Source organism: Micrasema longulum, unplaced genomic scaffold (genome assembly GCF_059751315.1).
Source record: "Micrasema longulum isolate JH-2025_06_02 unplaced genomic scaffold, ASM5975131v1 h1tg000148l, whole genome shotgun sequence".
Taxonomy (NCBI): domain Eukaryota; kingdom Metazoa; phylum Arthropoda; class Insecta; order Trichoptera; family Brachycentridae; genus Micrasema; species Micrasema longulum.
Window position 1 is genome coordinate 464,700 of NW_028277354.1, and position 18,308 is coordinate 483,007.

Here is an 18,308-nt window from a genome sequence, read left to right on the forward strand (position 1 = left end):
ACTTTCCTGTCCACCAGCTTTAGCAAAGATAAGTCTGATTGTAAAAGACACTAATTGAGCTGTTGCATAGAGTCTTTCATTCTTACGTTTCCTAGAAATATCCTCTGAACTCACTCTTAAGCCAATGTACTTAATGCATATAGGCGACAAAGTAGATAAAAAACGTGTCACAAGTTACTTTCCTGTCCACCAGCTTTAGCAAAGATAAGTCTGATTGTAAAAGACACTAATTGAGCTGTTGCATAGAGTCTTTCATTCTTACGTTTCCTAGAAATATCCTCTGAACTCACTCTTAAGCCAATGTACTTAATGCATATAGGCGACAAAGTAGATAAAAAACGTGTCACAAGTTACTTTCCTGTCCACCAGCTTTAGCAAAGATAAGTCTGATTGTAAAAGACACTAATTGAGCTGTTGCATAGAGTCTTTCATTCTTACGTTTCCTAGAAATATCCTCTGAACTCACTCTTAAGCCAATGTACTTAATGCATATAGGCGACAAAGTAGATAAAAAACGTGTCACAAGTTACTTTCCTGTCCACCAGCTTTAGCAAAGATAAGTCTGATTGTAAAAGACACTAATTGAGCTGTTGCATAGAGTCTTTCATTCTTACGTTTCCTAGAAATATCCTCTGAACTCACTCTTAAGCCAATGTACTTAATGCATATAGGCGACAAAGTAGATAAAAAACGTGTCACAAGTTACTTTCCTGTCCACCAGCTTTAGCAAAGATAAGTCTGATTGTAAAAGACACTAATTGAGCTGTTGCATAGAGTCTTTCATTCTTACGTTTCCTAGAAATATCCTCTGAACTCACTCTTAAGCCAATGTACTTAATGCATATAGGCGACAAAGTAGATAAAAAACGTGTCACAAGTTACTTTCCTGTCCACCAGCTTTAGCAAAGATAAGTCTGATTGTAAAAGACACTAATTGAGCTGTTGCATAGAGTCTTTCATTCTTACGTTTCCTAGAAATATCCTCTGAACTCACTCTTAAGCCAATGTACTTAATGCATATAGGCGACAAAGTAGATAAAAAACGTGTCACAAGTTACTTTCCTGTCCACCAGCTTTAGCAAAGATAAGTCTGATTGTAAAAGACACTAATTGAGCTGTTGCATAGAGTCTTTCATTCTTACGTTTCCTAGAAATATCCTCTGAACTCACTCTTAAGCCAATGTACTTAATGCATATAGGCGACAAAGTAGATAAAAAACGTGTCACAAGTTACTTTCCTGTCCACCAGCTTTAGCAAAGATAAGTCTGATTGTAAAAGACACTAATTGAGCTGTTGCATAGAGTCTTTCATTCTTACGTTTCCTAGAAATATCCTCTGAACTCACTCTTAAGCCAATGTACTTAATGCATATAGGCGACAAAGTAGATAAAAAACGTGTCACAAGTTACTTTCCTGTCCACCAGCTTTAGCAAAGATAAGTCTGATTGTAAAAGACACTAATTGAGCTGTTGCATAGAGTCTTTCATTCTTACGTTTCCTAGAAATATCCTCTGAACTCACTCTTAAGCCAATGTACTTAATGCATATAGGCGACAAAGTAGATAAAAAACGTGTCACAAGTTACTTTCCTGTCCACCAGCTTTAGCAAAGATAAGTCTGATTGTAAAAGACACTAATTGAGCTGTTGCATAGAGTCTTTCATTCTTACGTTTCCTAGAAATATCCTCTGAACTCACTCTTAAGCCAATGTACTTAATGCATATAGGCGACAAAGTAGATAAAAAACGTGTCACAAGTTACTTTCCTGTCCACCAGCTTTAGCAAAGATAAGTCTGATTGTAAAAGACACTAATTGAGCTGTTGCATAGAGTCTTTCATTCTTACGTTTCCTAGAAATATCCTCTGAACTCACTCTTAAGCCAATGTACTTAATGCATATAGGCGACAAAGTAGATAAAAAAAATACTATCACCTTCTGATTGAAGAAAATATAGTTATTTTTACTGAAAAATGAAGTTTGAAATGTTGAAGTTACACTTAGAAGAAACATAAACATTTTAAGAAATTATGAAGTGTTGTCAATACATGTAAATATAAATAATAATTTTTCATTCAATACAATTCCTATGTCTCGTATTTGAGACGCTCGCGACAGGTTAATTTCATTCATTTACAGAATCATCATTTTTCAACATCAAATTAAAGTACATTTACACAAGTGTTCAATATTTTTCGTTATATATAGCAATCATAAATATATTTTACTATCAAATAAAATTTTGTGTATAGTTTGCCAACAGCGAAATATTCAAATATGTAAAACCTTTACGAATGTCATTTATACAGAGGTTAAATAATATTGGGCTCAAATAAGATCCCCGGGGAACCCTACTTAATGGCAGAAACCTTTCTGAGTAATTAGGATTTTTTACAGATAAATAGCTTCCGGGCAAGACTAGTAAACCAACATAACATACAACCTTTTGGTCTCATTAAGTTTATAAAGTTTATATTTGAAGCACTAACTTTGTGGTTATTCATTATAATAAAATAAATAAAACAACTTTGTTTTTAACCACTAATTTTTATTTTTCACCGACCGGTTTCAAAGCTTTATTGTCAAGGTTTACGTAACTAATGAATTGATTTATTTTATTTCTATCATGTTAATATAATTGAAATTTATTTTCTAGGGCGTTTCAAGGTCAAGATAATGTTGATCACTACATTGGCAAAGTAAATCCTGTGTATTTTAACCATGTCTTACACAATGGTAAGGTGATCGGTTTTATGGTTCAGGTGCCAGTATACTGACAATGAAATATTTAGATACAAAATCATCTTATAAACAAACATTTTATTTGTTTATTTATTTGACACTTTATATACAAATACAATATATATATACATATAAGAGCGGGCATATTACCTAAAGGAAATTTCTTCCTACCTACCTAAACCGTTTAAGTTGAGAAAGTTATAAATACATGGACATGTTGAATCTTACAATTTTATACAAAAATTAAAAACCGAGATTAACAAAATAAAAATATATAAAAAAAAATTAACACTATACTATGAAGAGAGGAGAGGGGATGGGAAAGAAAGAAGAAAGATAAAGGAATAATTCAAATATTTAGATAGTGATATTTTAATATTGACTTAAATATAAATAAAGAAGGAGCGTCTCTAACATTAGGAGGTAGATTATTCCACAATCGAGCGGCTACTACCGTGAAAGAGGAGGAAAGAAAATTAAAACGATGACAGGGTATTAAAAGGGTTCTCTCGTTACTAGAACGAAAAGATAGTCCGTGATGTGAAAGAGGTTGGATGAGCTCTTTTATATAAACAGGCAAAGTGGGAATTTTAAAAATATTGTGAAGGAGTGATGGAATGTGAATGTTTCTTCTATGCCTGATACTGAGCCAGTGTAGTTGCGTGCGATACTCGGTTATGTAGTCAAATTTGCGAAGATCAAAGGTTTAACGAATACAAATATTCTGCAATCGTTCTAACTCATCAAGTAATTAAGAGTTAGCATCTGGATAACATACATCCGCATAGTCAAGAAGTGGAAAAAGTAAGCTCTGGAATAATGTTTGCTCAACATTAATTAGCAATAAATTCAGTAATCTTTTAAGTGAGTGCAAACTGCTATAAAGTTTACGACTAACTTCGTTTATCTGAATGATTATACCTTAATTTTATCTCAAAATTGAACTCAGGACCTCAAGCAAGCAATACGAAGTGGGTCAAGTTAGCTGCTTTAAGAGAGCTGAAGCTTGTTTTTGGAAATAAGGACATTTCAAACAATTTAAAGGCCATGAATACGGTTTTGAAAGCACGTCATACTTCCAGGAGTGTGCATAAAAATTTGTTCACTCAGCGGTCTATGGAAAGATAAATGTTGAGCGTCTCCCATAAAAGAGACCAAAAGAAATAAATAAAATAAGACGGCTTACATAGGTGACCAATATTGCAGAAAGAGTGGAAAGACAAAAATGACAAAGTGTGGGTCATATGACGACACAAGAAGTTGGTGGGTAGACCCCCAAATAAAATAAAAGGAAGGTAGTGAGACTACAAAGGAGATGGGTTTATGACATGGTTGAACTCGTCGGACATGGGTGAAAACAGAGTGCTCAAAACACAGAGACATGGAAACATTTGAAAGAGGCCTGTATTCAGCAGTGCTGATAGGAAAACTTCAAGCATGGTAGCTGAACTCGCCAACCACTATACTACAGGACAGACTTATCTCAGCTAGATTTCCTTTTTCAATATTTTTACCTCGAGTAGCATTCGAGTCGAGAACACTTGAATTTAATTTTTCATCTGACAGGCAAAGAAAAAATAGTGAGAGATTAAAATCGTTGTATATGCTGAGACTTCTACAGAATTACTTAGAAATCCGTGAAGCAATTTTGGTCAGCAGGTTTCGTTTTCAAATTGCGGCAGTAAACATGCTAACGAAACCAGCAGAAATTTCAGAAGTATTCCAGAAGTATTCAAGAAGAAGAAATTTTAATTGCATATTTCATATTCCAGAGTTATTTTTCTCGAAAACAAATTTAAGAGGGAATATTAAATTAATTAAGCTTTTTTCTCGACTGAAACAGCTCACTGAATTTTGGTGTTATGTTAACAAACAAGAAATAAAACTAAGAACTTAATTAATCCAATGGAAATTTATTTCGGATTATAATTATTTTTATTAACCCTTTCAAGAACGTCGCTAGAATTTCAATGTTTCTGAAGCCCCGCTTCAAAAGCTTCACAACTCAAAAAAATAAGTTTTGATTAAAAAAAGTTATATTACTAACTTTTGATATTGATTTTGAAGCAAATAAAACAAAAGTGCTGTTATTACAGCTTTGCATGCATAAAAACTTTTTATTTTTAAAAAACCTTCCCAATGATAAACGGTATTTTTTCATTCACCACCAATATTCATTCATTAATAAAATGTTTTTAAAAAACTGTCACAACATAAAATATGGCAGTTTTTAAGTCAACATTGATAAGATTTTCAAATTAAAGAGATATAATTAAATTACATATTTCAAATGTACCAATTTTTCCTTTGATTCTGATGTCAGTTGAAATTAATGAGTTATAAAAAGTCGCAATGATTAATAGAATGATTTTTACTTACCTCCGGTAACAGTTTTGATTTCAAAGTTCTAAAAAAACTATCGCAACAGAAAATCTATTGAATTACGTGTTGCACAAAAAACATGCGCTCGCATTTAAATATTTTCAAACTACTCTTGATCATAGCCACAATCAAATGGCATAGAGCCATTAAGTCGTTTCAGTCAAAGTAGAAAAGTGGCAATTTTTTCTATAAAAGAATAAAAAATTCTTATTAATTCTAATAAATTCTTAATAAATTAAGAAAAATTATAAACTGACATGCAAAACCCACTATACACTTTCACTTTTATTTCATTTCTCTGATTAAATATATACAAGTGTATGTTTTTTAAAGTTAAATGTTAAAGGATTATTGGAAAAAAGGGAAAAGAGAGGGAGGATTGTGTAATTAATGTTCTGACGAGGAAAAACGTACGTCACGAAACCGGTCAACATAGAAAAGTCAGTAAATGTTATCATTCTATATAAATATTGAATAAAATTTATTCAGTGGTTTGACTACAACGTTTCTGTTAAGATACAAAAAACTTTATTATTTAAATTTTCAAAAGAAAAAATATGTACAAACTAACACAAGTTATAATTTAGGTTGTTTAAACTTTTCAGTATTTTTAAAATGTTGCAATTTAAGCGTATCTAACTATTAATTCTCACTTTGTGTCCGGATGGATTAAAAATACAGTTTTTTTCGTGAAATAGAACCTGAATCCTGGACGTGTGATTTCGACTCGATGGCTACTCTTAGGTAATAATCCTGGAAAAGAAAATTGGGTGGAGATATGTACGCCTTAAGGTGTAGCAGTTTGCATGTTTATATTGAATTCTCTACTTGAGGTCTCGTGTTCGATTTCTGGGAAGTTAGACGTGAAATATTTAGTTTAAAAGAAGGTTCACTGCGATATTTATATATTTATATATATATATATATAAATATATTATATGTTCCTGGACTGGCACCTGAAGCGAAAGGCTGATCATTTTACCTTACATTAACGTGACAGATGATCGATATACGTCAAAGTAAGTGTGATAAATTTACAGATCTACTTAATTTGATAGAAATTATACTTGATTTTTCCATAGAACGAGATTTAAATAAAAAAAATAATATTTTAAACAAAGATAAACTAAAAAATTACTTGACCTCACTGGGGTAACCCGTGTCAAAGAAACTTAACAGTGTCCTTTTTTTTCAATGCTTTTACATGTGATAATAAACAAAAAAAACTTAATATACAGAGATACAAAACAAAATGTTCGGAATCTTTTAAATACTGCGTATTTAAGTTTATATTTAATTTATGTATACTTTTACTGTTTATATTATAAAACGTACAATAAAATAACAAAAAAAATACATAAACATTACGTTTGTGGAGCAGTTTATTCAATATTGGTTTGGGCTAATAAGACAGTCCATTTTACTTCTTCCCAGCTCCACAATCCATTTTTTATAGTATTTTTGATTTTTTTTTTCATTTCTTATTGTTTTGATAGACAGTGGAATTAGGTTGTATATTTTAATTGCATAAAACTCAAAATTCGTTTTTCCAAAAGTGGTATAAGTATGTATTTGTTTAAGTTTTCTTTGTGCTGAGGATCTAGTAATTGTATTATTTGTAAATGTTGTATAGTTGGGGTTATGTTTTTCATTTAAGTAAGAATAATTTTTGAATCTATAAGCGAGTATTGTTTTAGCGTATAACTAATTGCTTTGGTGTCATAAGTTGTGATTTGTGGAATATTTCTTCAGTAGATGTCTGTAACGGGACTCTAAGTATAATTTGAATTATTGACTTTTGTGCAAAAAATTAACTATTTACAACTGTGTCACTCGCACCACCCCATTCGACTATATCATACTACAAAATTGATTGACACAATGAAAAATAAATCTCTAAAAGTTATATGACAAAATAGTTTTATTGTCGAAATCATTAAGGTCACAATAGCAGGACCACCCTCCTCCCACTCACGGCCTTTGGGTGGATAATTAATATACCAAGATATACCGATTAGTTTTCCAGAATATACTGATTTTCTCTTGATGAAGACTGGCTACGCTTGTTGCTGGTTACTGAAACGCTAGGTGTGATGATGTCAGTGCTTCATTCTTTCGTTTCTAGTTTTACTTTCAAAAATAAAAGTATCGTGATGAATTTTATTATTTACTGCTAATTAAACGTCGCATTTCATGATCTTTTTTGCAAACTTATTCAATGGTCTTAATAATTTATTTTTTTTAATATTCAAAATAAATTTAATGAATCGAGTTATTCTTGTAATATTTCGCGGGATAGGAATTATTATTTCTTACTGAAAACGCGGATAGTTATCAGGTCAGACGAAAGGTTTTTTATGGTAATTTTATAACATAAGGACTCCCTGGGGTTAAGCCAAACCAATTCTAGGACGTAAGGGATGAAAGAGATACGCCGACGTAAGGAAACGAAGGGTATATTTTATTCCTCGTAGAAGGAATTAAAAAATGCCTCAATAAATCCGGACCTCTATTACGCGTGACTATTTTTGGGAGAATAATAGACCTTTTTGGGTTCAAGGCCGCATTAATAAAACAGTTTATTTGTACGACCGAATCGAATCCCAAAAGAATTTTAATAAAGCCATTACATAATTTATTTAATACATCTCGATAATCAATTTATCGTTGATTTATTCATTTATTTATTAACGGACATTGTCCATGTATACAATTTATAAGGTTTAAATATTACAATAAAAGAATAGTTTAAAACATTAAAAAAAAAGAAAGAAGCATTGACAAACATAAGGGACATCGAGACAAGATCTGGACTATTTATTTAGTGCTCATTTAAATCGTTGTAAACTTAAACCAAAAAAGTCCAGATCCTGTCTTGAGTTAACAATTCGACAAAGGCGATTGTTTCAATAAATAACCAGCATCGTCTAACTTACTACTTTACTTTCCAAATCCGGTGTGAAAATGTCAATTTGGAAAGTACAAAAAGTACAACATCATCATTTTTAAAAACCAAAGAGATATATCAATTCTTGCATCGGAGCCACACAAAAGTTGTAAAACATGATAAACTTCAAAGGGAAATTATAAAGAAAAACAAAATTGACGCGTTTTTTTTACAAGACAACTTTATTTATAAAATGTATGCCAACGTTATACTCGTTTTTTCGTATTTAATTTGTCGAATGTAATTTTAACTTGACCAAAGGAATTTTTTATTACAATATATGTTTTTTCTATTCTGTAGTTCGTTTTTTAAGCCACTTATGTTTATTAAAATCAGAGTTTTGAATTTGATTCCAGACAAAATAACAAACATTTATATTTATTTTTTCTCAAACTAATGTGTTTTGTTTTTTTGTCATTTATTAAAATTTTTTTTTGGGCTTTTGTCTTGTTTTACTGAAAAGAAAAAACAAAACGTTTTTAAGGCGGAATAAATATTTATTAAGATTTATTTATGTCATAATAAAACGTAAAAAATACTTTTACATTACTACTGATTTAGGTCTGGTGGTCTAGTAGTATGTCTATTTACAAGCTATTCCGGTTGTTGTATTATTTATTTAAGGTGAATTATTTTCAATTATAAATAATTAATATTTTAAATAAACGAACTTTTCAATAAAGCCCACTTTAAGATTTTAAAATTAACCAATGGTGTACATTCAACCTTCTAGCGTCTTCCTTTCCTAATTTCTACCCCCACACATTTTGCAACGCATCGCTTAATATTATCAATCTTATTTTAGTGCATGCTCGGACATGGTGGTGTTTGCATCCCCTTTAACTCTGCATGTAATTTACGTATTTTTTCGTTAGTATTATGTTTACGGTAATGGTAAAGGTGAAAGTGTAGTTCAGTATTGGCATATTATTGAAAATGTAGTTAAGTATTATAAAAAAAATTAACAATTAATCATTAATTTAATAAAACTTATTACCTAGTGTTAGCATGTAATCCTCCAGCAAAGTGCGTGCATTTATTAAATAGTTTAATTCCAACGAGAAACGAGAAAAAACAGTTTGTAAAGTCTAATGACTTAAAATCAGTGCCCCTAGCGAACATAATTCTCGGAAGATTCGAGATGTCGCAACATGTGAACAAGTACGAAGCCTAAACCGGGAACCGAGGCGAGGTGAGGGGCGGGAAGTTTGCACAATATCAGGGTGCAGGCGCGGGGTGCAAATGCACCCACAGCACAGGCGGCAACCCTTGGAAGCCGGACACGCCGCACCGAGCGAAGAACATCTGGGGATACACATGGCAAATGGCAACCACGACTCGGCCTTCCAGCAGAAAAGGATTCGTTCGGCCGAGTCACCATTAATGTTTAAGTTTATGACTTCTATAGTGATAAGTGACAGTAGTGAATTTTAGTGTTAAGGTACTTTGTGAATGTTTATACTGTAAGTCTTAGGAATAATCTATTTAAGTCATTTATATCAATTCACTATAGGTCTTGTGTAAAATTAAGTATTTAAGTAGTAGTAGAGATGAGGGGTAGCGTAATTAATTTTAAGTAGGCAGGCAGAACGGGAGGATGCCTTTGACAAACTTCGATGAGGCTCGCAACCCGTCAGGTCGCTCCTTCCGTGGGGGCGCACAGAGGAGGAAAACGCAAGAATGCAGAATTGCGACATGGAATATAAGGGGACGCATGGGTGAAAAAATGAACGAATTGTGTGATGTGATGAGGAATAAATGTTTAGATATATTATGTATAACGGAAAGTTGGAAAAAAGGAAGCGGTTCGATGGAACACGGTGACGCCCTGGTTCTTTGGTCAGGTGTCCCAGATACAGACAGAGCCTGCCAGGGTGTTGCCGCGTTTCTATCGCCCAGAATGATAGAGTGTATGAAAGAGTATGTCCTTATAAGTTCTAGACTTATGTTTGTCAGATTCAAGATTGGATTGACGAGTATTATTTTATTAATAGGATATGCTCCTGTGAATTCCGACTGCGAATCTGAGAAGGATAAGTTTTGGACAAGTGTGATGAATGTAATGAATGGAAAAAAAGATAGTGAGAGAGTAATACTTGCGGGAGATTTGAATGGGTGGGTGGGAACTCGAAGAGACGGGATGGAGTCAGCCCTAGGCATGTTCGGGGATGGAAAACAGAATGATAATGGAAGAAGACTGCTAGAAGTATGCCTGGAATGGAATCTTTTTGTGTCAAATACGTTCTTTGATCATAAGGAAATCCACCAGTATACGTGGGAGAGAGGCAATGAAAGATCTATTATCGACTATGTAGTCATTGACTCTAGATTGAGGCCTGTAACAGTTGATACGCGGGTGTACAGAGGAGCCGAAATGGAAACAGATCACTTCTTGGTGGTATCAAGGGTAATCTTGTTTCAAGGATGGCGGTCCAAGACCCGCAAAATGCAGGCGCCTTCTAGAGTCAAAGTTGAAAAACTCCAAAATGATTGCATAAAAGATAAATTTGAAAGGGCCGTAAATCTTCAACTGATCGATGAATGTGTGGAAAATATGAGTATTGATGCAATGTGGGAATGTTTGAAAAATGGTATGTGTGAATCTGCTATGGAAATATGCGGTATAACGAAACAAGGAAGAAAGAAAGGTGATGCTTGGTGGGACGATGGAATAAAAAAACTAGTGCAAGAAAAGAAGGAAGCATGGTTAAATCTGCTGACAGTGAATAAAGCGATTGGTAATAGGTATGCAGAATTAAAAAGCAAATATAATGAATGTAAGAAGAGAGTGAAACAAGGTGTGTGTGAACGAAAAAAATTGTTGAAAAAAAAAGAGGGAATCAAAATGACCGAGAACTTCCAAGAAAATATAAAGATATTCTGGAAAGCGGTGAAAAATTCCCGAAACAGTAATGAAAGTGGATGTATGAAAGCTATAAAAGGAAAAGATGGGAAAATGGTGACAAATGATAGTGGAATAAAAACAAGATGGAAGGAATACTTTGAGGAGGTGTATGAAACACATACAGGAAATATAAGCATTGCAGCACCTCCTCAGGTAAGTTTAAATGCATATGATGGTACGACAGAGATAAGAATGGAAGAAATAAGAATTGCTGCCAAATATATGAAGAATGGAAAAGCGCAAGGTTTTGATAATGTTGCTACAGAATTTATAAAGGCGGGCGGTGAAATAATTTTTGTATGGCTGCACAAACTTTTCAACCGATGTTTAGAGGAGGAATACACTCCTCCAGACTGGAGAAGGGCTGTTGTTATGCCTCTATACAAGGGAAAAGGTTCAAGAGTAGAATGCGGAAATTATAGAGCAATCAGCCTTTTGAGCGCTGTTGGCAAAATGTATGGAAGAATACTGATTGATAGAGTAAGAAAAGTTACAAAGGATAGAGTGTGGGATATTCAGAGCGGTTTTATGAATGGAAGAGGATGTATGGATCAAATATTTGCTTTACGAAACATGACAGAAAAATTTCTTGCTAAAAACCAAAAGCTTTTCTGCGCATTTGTCGATCTGCAAAAAGCGTTTGATAGAGTTGACAGAGAAAAATTATGGAAGGTGTTATCGGAGTACGGAGTAAGCGTAAATCTAACACGTGCTATTGCTTCTCTGTATAAAGACAGCACAGCATGTGTTAGGGTAAATGGATCATACACATCGTGGTTTGACATTCATAAAGGAGTGAAGCAGGGATGTGTTATGTCACCATGGCTGTTCAACGTGTATATCGATAACTGCATGAAAGAACTGAAAGGCTTAAGAATGGGAGCAAAAATGGGTGATTTAAAAGTCAATTGTCTTTTGTATTTTGACGATGCTGTACTCCTTGCTAATAACAAAGAGGAACTGCAATTCTTGGTAACAAAGGTCTACGATGATGAATGTCGATAAATCGAATGTGATGGTTTTTGAAAGAAATGAAAGTATGACTAAATGTGAAATCACTGTGAATGGAGTTATACTAAAACAAGTAGAGGAATTAGTGTATCTGGGAAGTATGTTCACTAGGGATGGAATGACTGAGAAAGATATTGAAAGGAGGGTGAGTGCCGGGAACAGAGTGAACGGTGCACTTAAATCGACCTTGGCAAATAAATGGTTGTCACAAGAGGCAAAATTGGCAGTTCACAACGGAGTCCTGGTCCCATCCCTGATGTATGGGAGTGAAGTATGGACTTGGAAAAACAGGGATGAAAGTAAGCTGAATGCTGTCGAAATGCGATCTCTCAGGCGAATGTGTGGTAAAACTATGTACGATAGATGCACAAATGTTGAGATCCGTACATTATGTAAGGCTGAGACAAGCATTATCGACAAAATCAAGAAAGGAGCTCTGCGCTGGTTTGGACATGTAGAACGAATGGACAGCGAGAGAACGGCTAAGAATATTTACAATGCGAATGTTGATGGATGCAGAAATAGAGGAAGACCGAGAAAGACATGGCATGACCAAATCCAACAAATACTTAAAGATGGACATGTCAAAAGTCGGAATAATCGGCGCGCGTGCATGAGAAGATGTATGAATGTAGAGGAAGCGAGATCTGTATGCAAAGATAGAGTGTTGTGGCGTTCTATCCTCTCTGCCTACCCTTACGGGGAAACGGCGTGATGGTTTGTTGTTGTTGTTGTTGTTGTAGTTAAGTATTGGCATATTATTGTCCTGACGAAGAAACGGGTGCGTCTCGAAACTGGTAGATAATAAAAGTCTTTGTGGTTATTAACTTTTATTTACTTACATTAATGGTAGAATATCACGTTGCGATATTTTACTGTCTCTGAACTGGCACATGAAGCGGAAGACTGATATTTTTTTGGAAAAATGGATAGAAAAAAAAAAATTAAAAATACACCACATCAAACTGACTAATTAAAAAAACATATTTGTTATTTTTTTTCCTTGAAACGTGAATCGATTCCACGACGCCAATATCACAGTTGGTCATCTAACCAATTACACCACGGTACCGTTTAAATTATTTTACCGCGTAATATAAAAATAATTGAGTAAAAGTACTGAATAAGAATGCAACAGATGAGAATGTTAAAAAAAAAAATACCATCAATATCTTTTTATTTAAACTTTTAAGATTTTCAGAGAAGATTCTTGGTGAAGTTTATTAAAATTTACCATTTTAAAAATAACAAGTGATACTTTAGTTTTCGAGACTTGTCAGTCTCAATGATGTCGCGTAAGCAATAAAACTAGTCACTGGATATTCCAAATTAAAAGATTTTACTTTTACTCGTCTTTTATTTCATTAATAATATACATGTTTTTTAAATTTCACTAGCTTGCTTATTTTTCAAAGCGGTTTTTCGCAGTTTTATTTCGGACATAATTTTTTTTCTACTCTCAACCTCGTTTCCCGTTCCTCTCTTTTCTTCATTTTTGAAAAATATATTTATTTTGTTTCAGTGCTTGCCTGGGACGTGTTTACAAAAATAAGTAAAAACCGTGATCATGTTCGGATAAAAAATTGTGATCGTTTTTCATTTTCACGGTATCACCTCGTGTCTCGGATTTTCTAAATTTCAGGCGGCAGATTGACTGGCGCGTGGCCCGACTTTTAAGTCTATGCTGAAAAGAAACATAAAATGGAAAACTCTTTCTCTCAGGTAATGTATTACTATGTATGAAGGTTTACTCTTCGGGTATTTTGCACGTATCGTGCACCTCAAACGAAGAATTGAATTGATGTACCCAATCTTCATACGTGCTCGTTGAATCTAAAACCGCAACGACCTGTTTGATATGCAAATGTTCTTTTTTGTGACAAACTTCTTTGGCCGTATTGTGTACACACTTTTTGCTGGGCAGTGAAGGAGTCTGATTCATCACTCTTTCGGGTAAAACGTTCATTTCAATAAACTTGAGGGGACCGAACTAAATTGGGGGGGCCGGGTAGACAATTATTTCATGATGATGAATTTTGGATCTACGTTACTAGTGGACGACAGATTGTTGCAAAAACAACGTATCACAGCTCATAGGTAGATTCAATACTGCGAAAAAAGGCACTGCGTACGTGATTATCAAAAAACTCTGTGGGGGGGGAAGAAGAGAGCGCGGAAGGAGGAATCCAGCGGTGAGGTAAGCGTCTCGGGGGGAATATTTGAGACTCTTGGTCCGAATTATTCTTAGGTTAAATTATTATTCTTATTAAAAGTTATGTCACATTAAACCATCGCGTCTCATGTTATAAAATTATTTCATGATATTTTACGCAAAAAAATTTATTCCGTAACTCCGCTAAATTTGTGAAAACCTCATCGCCATTATACTACATCCCTGATTATAGTGAGCTGATTCCGACATGAGACGAGCCGCTGTAACTCAAGGTTATTTAATGTTTATTGATTTTCGATTTATTGTGGCAATACTTATCAGGTGAAATTAATTGCAATAATATTTGTCTGATTTACTTTGCGCCGTTTTTGTAAAAAATCCCCTCAAAGGCGCTTTGCAATTTAATACTTAAACCTTCATTCTAACTTAGCTAAAGCGACATGTTATATTTTCTGATTTAAAATTGAGGGTATGATAAACTAAAGAAGTCAGATTTTACTTGGGATGTTAACTGACTTGGGATAGTTGATAATTTGTAGTTTAAAAGCAATTGGTTCCAGGCACAGGGGCCGGTAATGGCAAAAGCACGATCTCCGAATCTAGTGTTTGAAGAGTGCTAGATATCGACAAGTTTTCCTCTGCCAGAATCAAATGCTGACCTAATAAAAGATTTTCTTTGACATTTATTTTCCCTAATACAAAGGTCCGATAGGTTTCTTGGGGGCATTATATGGAGAGATTTGAATACCGACCAGCAAAGCTTGTATTTCATTCCCTCTTTTAAACAATGCAAATCTCAAAGATGTTGTGAGATGTGATAGTATTTTTTTACTCCTGTAATAAGCCTTGCTGCTGCATTGAAAACAGATTGAAGTTTATCAGTTTGGTATTTCGGTAGATTTGCGAATATTCTATTACAGTAATATAGACGCAAACGACATAAGCATTTCACAATTGCAAGATAAGGCATACTAATATTTCAGGCATGCAAACCCTTCATATATTGAGCCTACTCCCTGTACAAAAACAAATGTCCGATTGTTTTCGTGCCATTTTATTAAATATAAAATGTCTGTTTAAATAAATAAATAAAAATAAAGAAAAGTATTAGCTGCGTCTATAGAAATATTTTTCCGTACGGACTCGATTTGTCGGAGATGGAAAAAACCAGCACTTACCGTTTTATTAACCCGAGAATAAAGAAAAACATCTGAATTTAAATGAATGCCCAGTAGTTTAACATTAATAATTGTGGACAGTCTTAACCGCTGCTCATATTGGTGATTCGGACAGTAATGATTATTTTAGAGACTGCTTAATTCATTTTTCCGCTACGTGGTAAGGCTTTTTACACGTCTTAAAAGATATATTTTTTTAATGAGAAATCATTTGTGATAATAAAATTGTTTCCAAGATGCTTATGTAAACTTTTTTTTTAAATAATAAAAATCAATATTTGTTTTTTAATAATTAGCCCAAATATTTTTCAACCGTTGCAGATTATGACCCTTAGTTATTAGAAACACGATTGTAGAAGAAGAAGGAGAACTTTTTAATACCTAATTTTTTCCGTTTTTAATTTCTTCATGGTAATATAATTTGGTGAGTTGCATTTATTCTGTGTTGATTTCACTAACTCATGAGTGGCAGAACGAATTTTGTTTTTTATTTATTTATTTTTTATTTTTTTTAAATCTTAAAATATGACAAACATAAACATATCCTTATTTGCTTAAATAATAAAAATGTATAGATATTTTATTTTTAAGTTGTTGAACACACATTTCTTAACCTTCTGTTTGAATATGTTTTTTTTTCTTTATTAATGTTTTTTTCCATTTCAAATATTTTGTTACCGCCTTAAATAAAATTTAATTTTGTCGCTGGCTTTTTTTCTAAATTGGAGTCAAATTTTCATCTTATTTTCATTTTCTTTGGTATTGTGATCGTGTTCAAATTGGCTTTGATATTTCTTTTTGCAAAATTCTGTGTTTTTTTCAATTAATAATATTTTACACAAATATCATCGGATAGTACCTAAAGTTTTTTTTGCTTATGTATTTTTTGATTTTTTTTAAGTAAAAAAAAAATACTCGAGTTCTTATTTTCAACTGAAATATTTAAATTTACCTACCATCTCCTAAAATTTGTTGATAACTTGTGCTGGAAAAATGGAAACCGGATTGTGAAAGAAAAGAATTTGCACCTCGGACCTTTGGTCCGAGAGTCCAGAATACTACCATGGGACCACAATTTGGTTCGAATTGTCGTATTTTTAATTAAAAAAACATCAAATTTATACAAGTGGATCAGTATTTTTTTCAAAATTATTTTCAAAGCTTTGTTTTATAATATAATTTGTCTGTTTAAATTTTCTCGGTTTGATAAAAATGACACACCGCTCCAGTAATGTGTGGTTCATAAATGATCTAATTATTCCCGTATCTATGATAAAAAGTAGCTATTTCTTATAAAATTCTAAACTATCTTTCATTGTGGCTAGAAAAAATTGATTTTAAGGTTCGGAAAGTTAAATAGCTATCTCTAACTATTGATACGCAAGCAGGGTAGCGAACAAGAAAGTAGCGAGAAGTACCTAAGGTAGCGAGATAACCAGGTACATTAGTGGAGGAAAATCAAGGTTTGGGGCGCAAAGTTTGCAGTTCTGTAATTTTCAACAAGTTTGTATTCGTAACAAATTTTAGACGTTAAACACCCGCCGACAAACTTGGAAAACTAATAACGTTCAGTATTCTTATATTATTGGGTGTAGAAATGGCTTTTCTCTTTACTCATCCAACTTCGTTCCACGAATTGCTTCGGTAACAAATACCGATAATCATTATGATTTCCTAATGCTTTCGAGCCCAAGCGGGACCCATTTCCGCTCATCAAATGAGTACCTTACTTTGAACTTAAAATGAATTTACGAATGCGTGCGTTACCTTACGTCGAAATGGTTCGGTTGTGTTTATTACATATATAAATTATATTTCAATACGCATCGTCTTTTTGGGGTGATTCCGTATACATGAAAGTCGTTCCGACGTTTTGGCTACCGTCACAGCCATCTTTACGTTTAACTGTGTGCTGCGTTGAAAAAAATCTGTACATCAAAAATACCATATTATTTATAACCTCAACCGTAAAAATCTATTCATCTATTTTTAAAACATAAATTAAATCGTATACATGCAAAATTTTCCAGATAATTTAGTCAAAAAAATTATTTTGGTACAGACAAATTGCCACATTTTTTTAAAAACGTATTGACCACTTTCCGTGTTAAAATTTCGGATAAAGATTTCTTGTTTGTGTGTGAAATAGAACAAGAACCCATCAGCTTACTCACGATACCGGCACTTGTTATTACCGATGGTACGCGGTAATTTTTTTTATGGATTGAGTGTCGGTTAAGGAATTTTAACCGACGTGATAAACATCTATGATAGAGCACCTAGACGAGCGTTTTCATCTTGATGGGTACTTAAAGATAAAAATCTTTAAAAACGAAATCGAGTGGAGATATCGCTCCCCCGTCTAGAGCACTACAAGTCTGAATGCGTAACCCTGAGAAAAACGACTTGGAAGATTTTTACATTCCAGATTACCACATATCAATATAAAATAATGTTCTCAATATTATTGAAGTCGATATAAAACCTTTTTTTAAATCCAATTTTTCATCTGATTTATATGCTTCTTATGTATCAATGGTTTCTATTAACAATGTAGGTTCTGCAAAATGACTACTTTTAACTAGAGCTGTTTAAAGTTAGTTTTAACAACACTTTTGCAATGACAAAGTTATTACCGCCGACTGATTTACATGATTTTCAATCAAATTAATTATTATATACCATGTTTCCTTTTATTGTGATTATATTTATATAAATAACTAAAAATTCATAAAAATGGAAATCCGACATTGTTAATAGGGACCATCGGTACATGTTATTTTAATACGCTTTTGATACTTTTATAACCTAAATTGGGTACATATATATATTATTAATTTTTTTTTTTTTCATAACTGTAATTTTTTTACATTTGCACTCTCATACTTGTTTAACTTACAAACGCGAAATTTTCAAATTTTTTGTCTTTTTTAATTTTTCTTTTTTCTTTTATAGATAGTATTATGTATAT

General features: G+C 33.1%; 1 protein-coding gene across 1 annotated transcript; it reads left to right on the plus strand.

Annotated features, from left to right (window-relative positions):
• Positions 1-9,667: 9,667 nt before the first annotated feature.
• On the plus strand, positions 9,668-14,779 carry LOC148284112 (protein CFDP2-like). The gene is made up of 2 exons (XM_088242662.1): positions 9,668-10,477; positions 14,720-14,779. The coding sequence occupies exons 1-2, from the start codon at positions 9,668-9,670 to the stop codon at positions 14,777-14,779; spliced, it is 870 nt and encodes a 289-aa protein (XP_088098788.1).
• Positions 14,780-18,308: the final 3,529 nt, after the last annotated feature.

Excerpts from the sequence above, each read along its gene's own strand:
- LOC148284112 (XM_088242662.1), top strand. The coding sequence starts at position 9,668 with ATGCCTTTGACAAACTTCGATGAGGCTCGCAACCCGTCAGGTCGCTCC. Across the intron at positions 10,478-14,719 it reads ACTTCTTGGTGGTATCAAGG|GCACAGGGGCCGGTAATGGC; the intron begins GTAATCTTGTTT and ends AATTGGTTCCAG.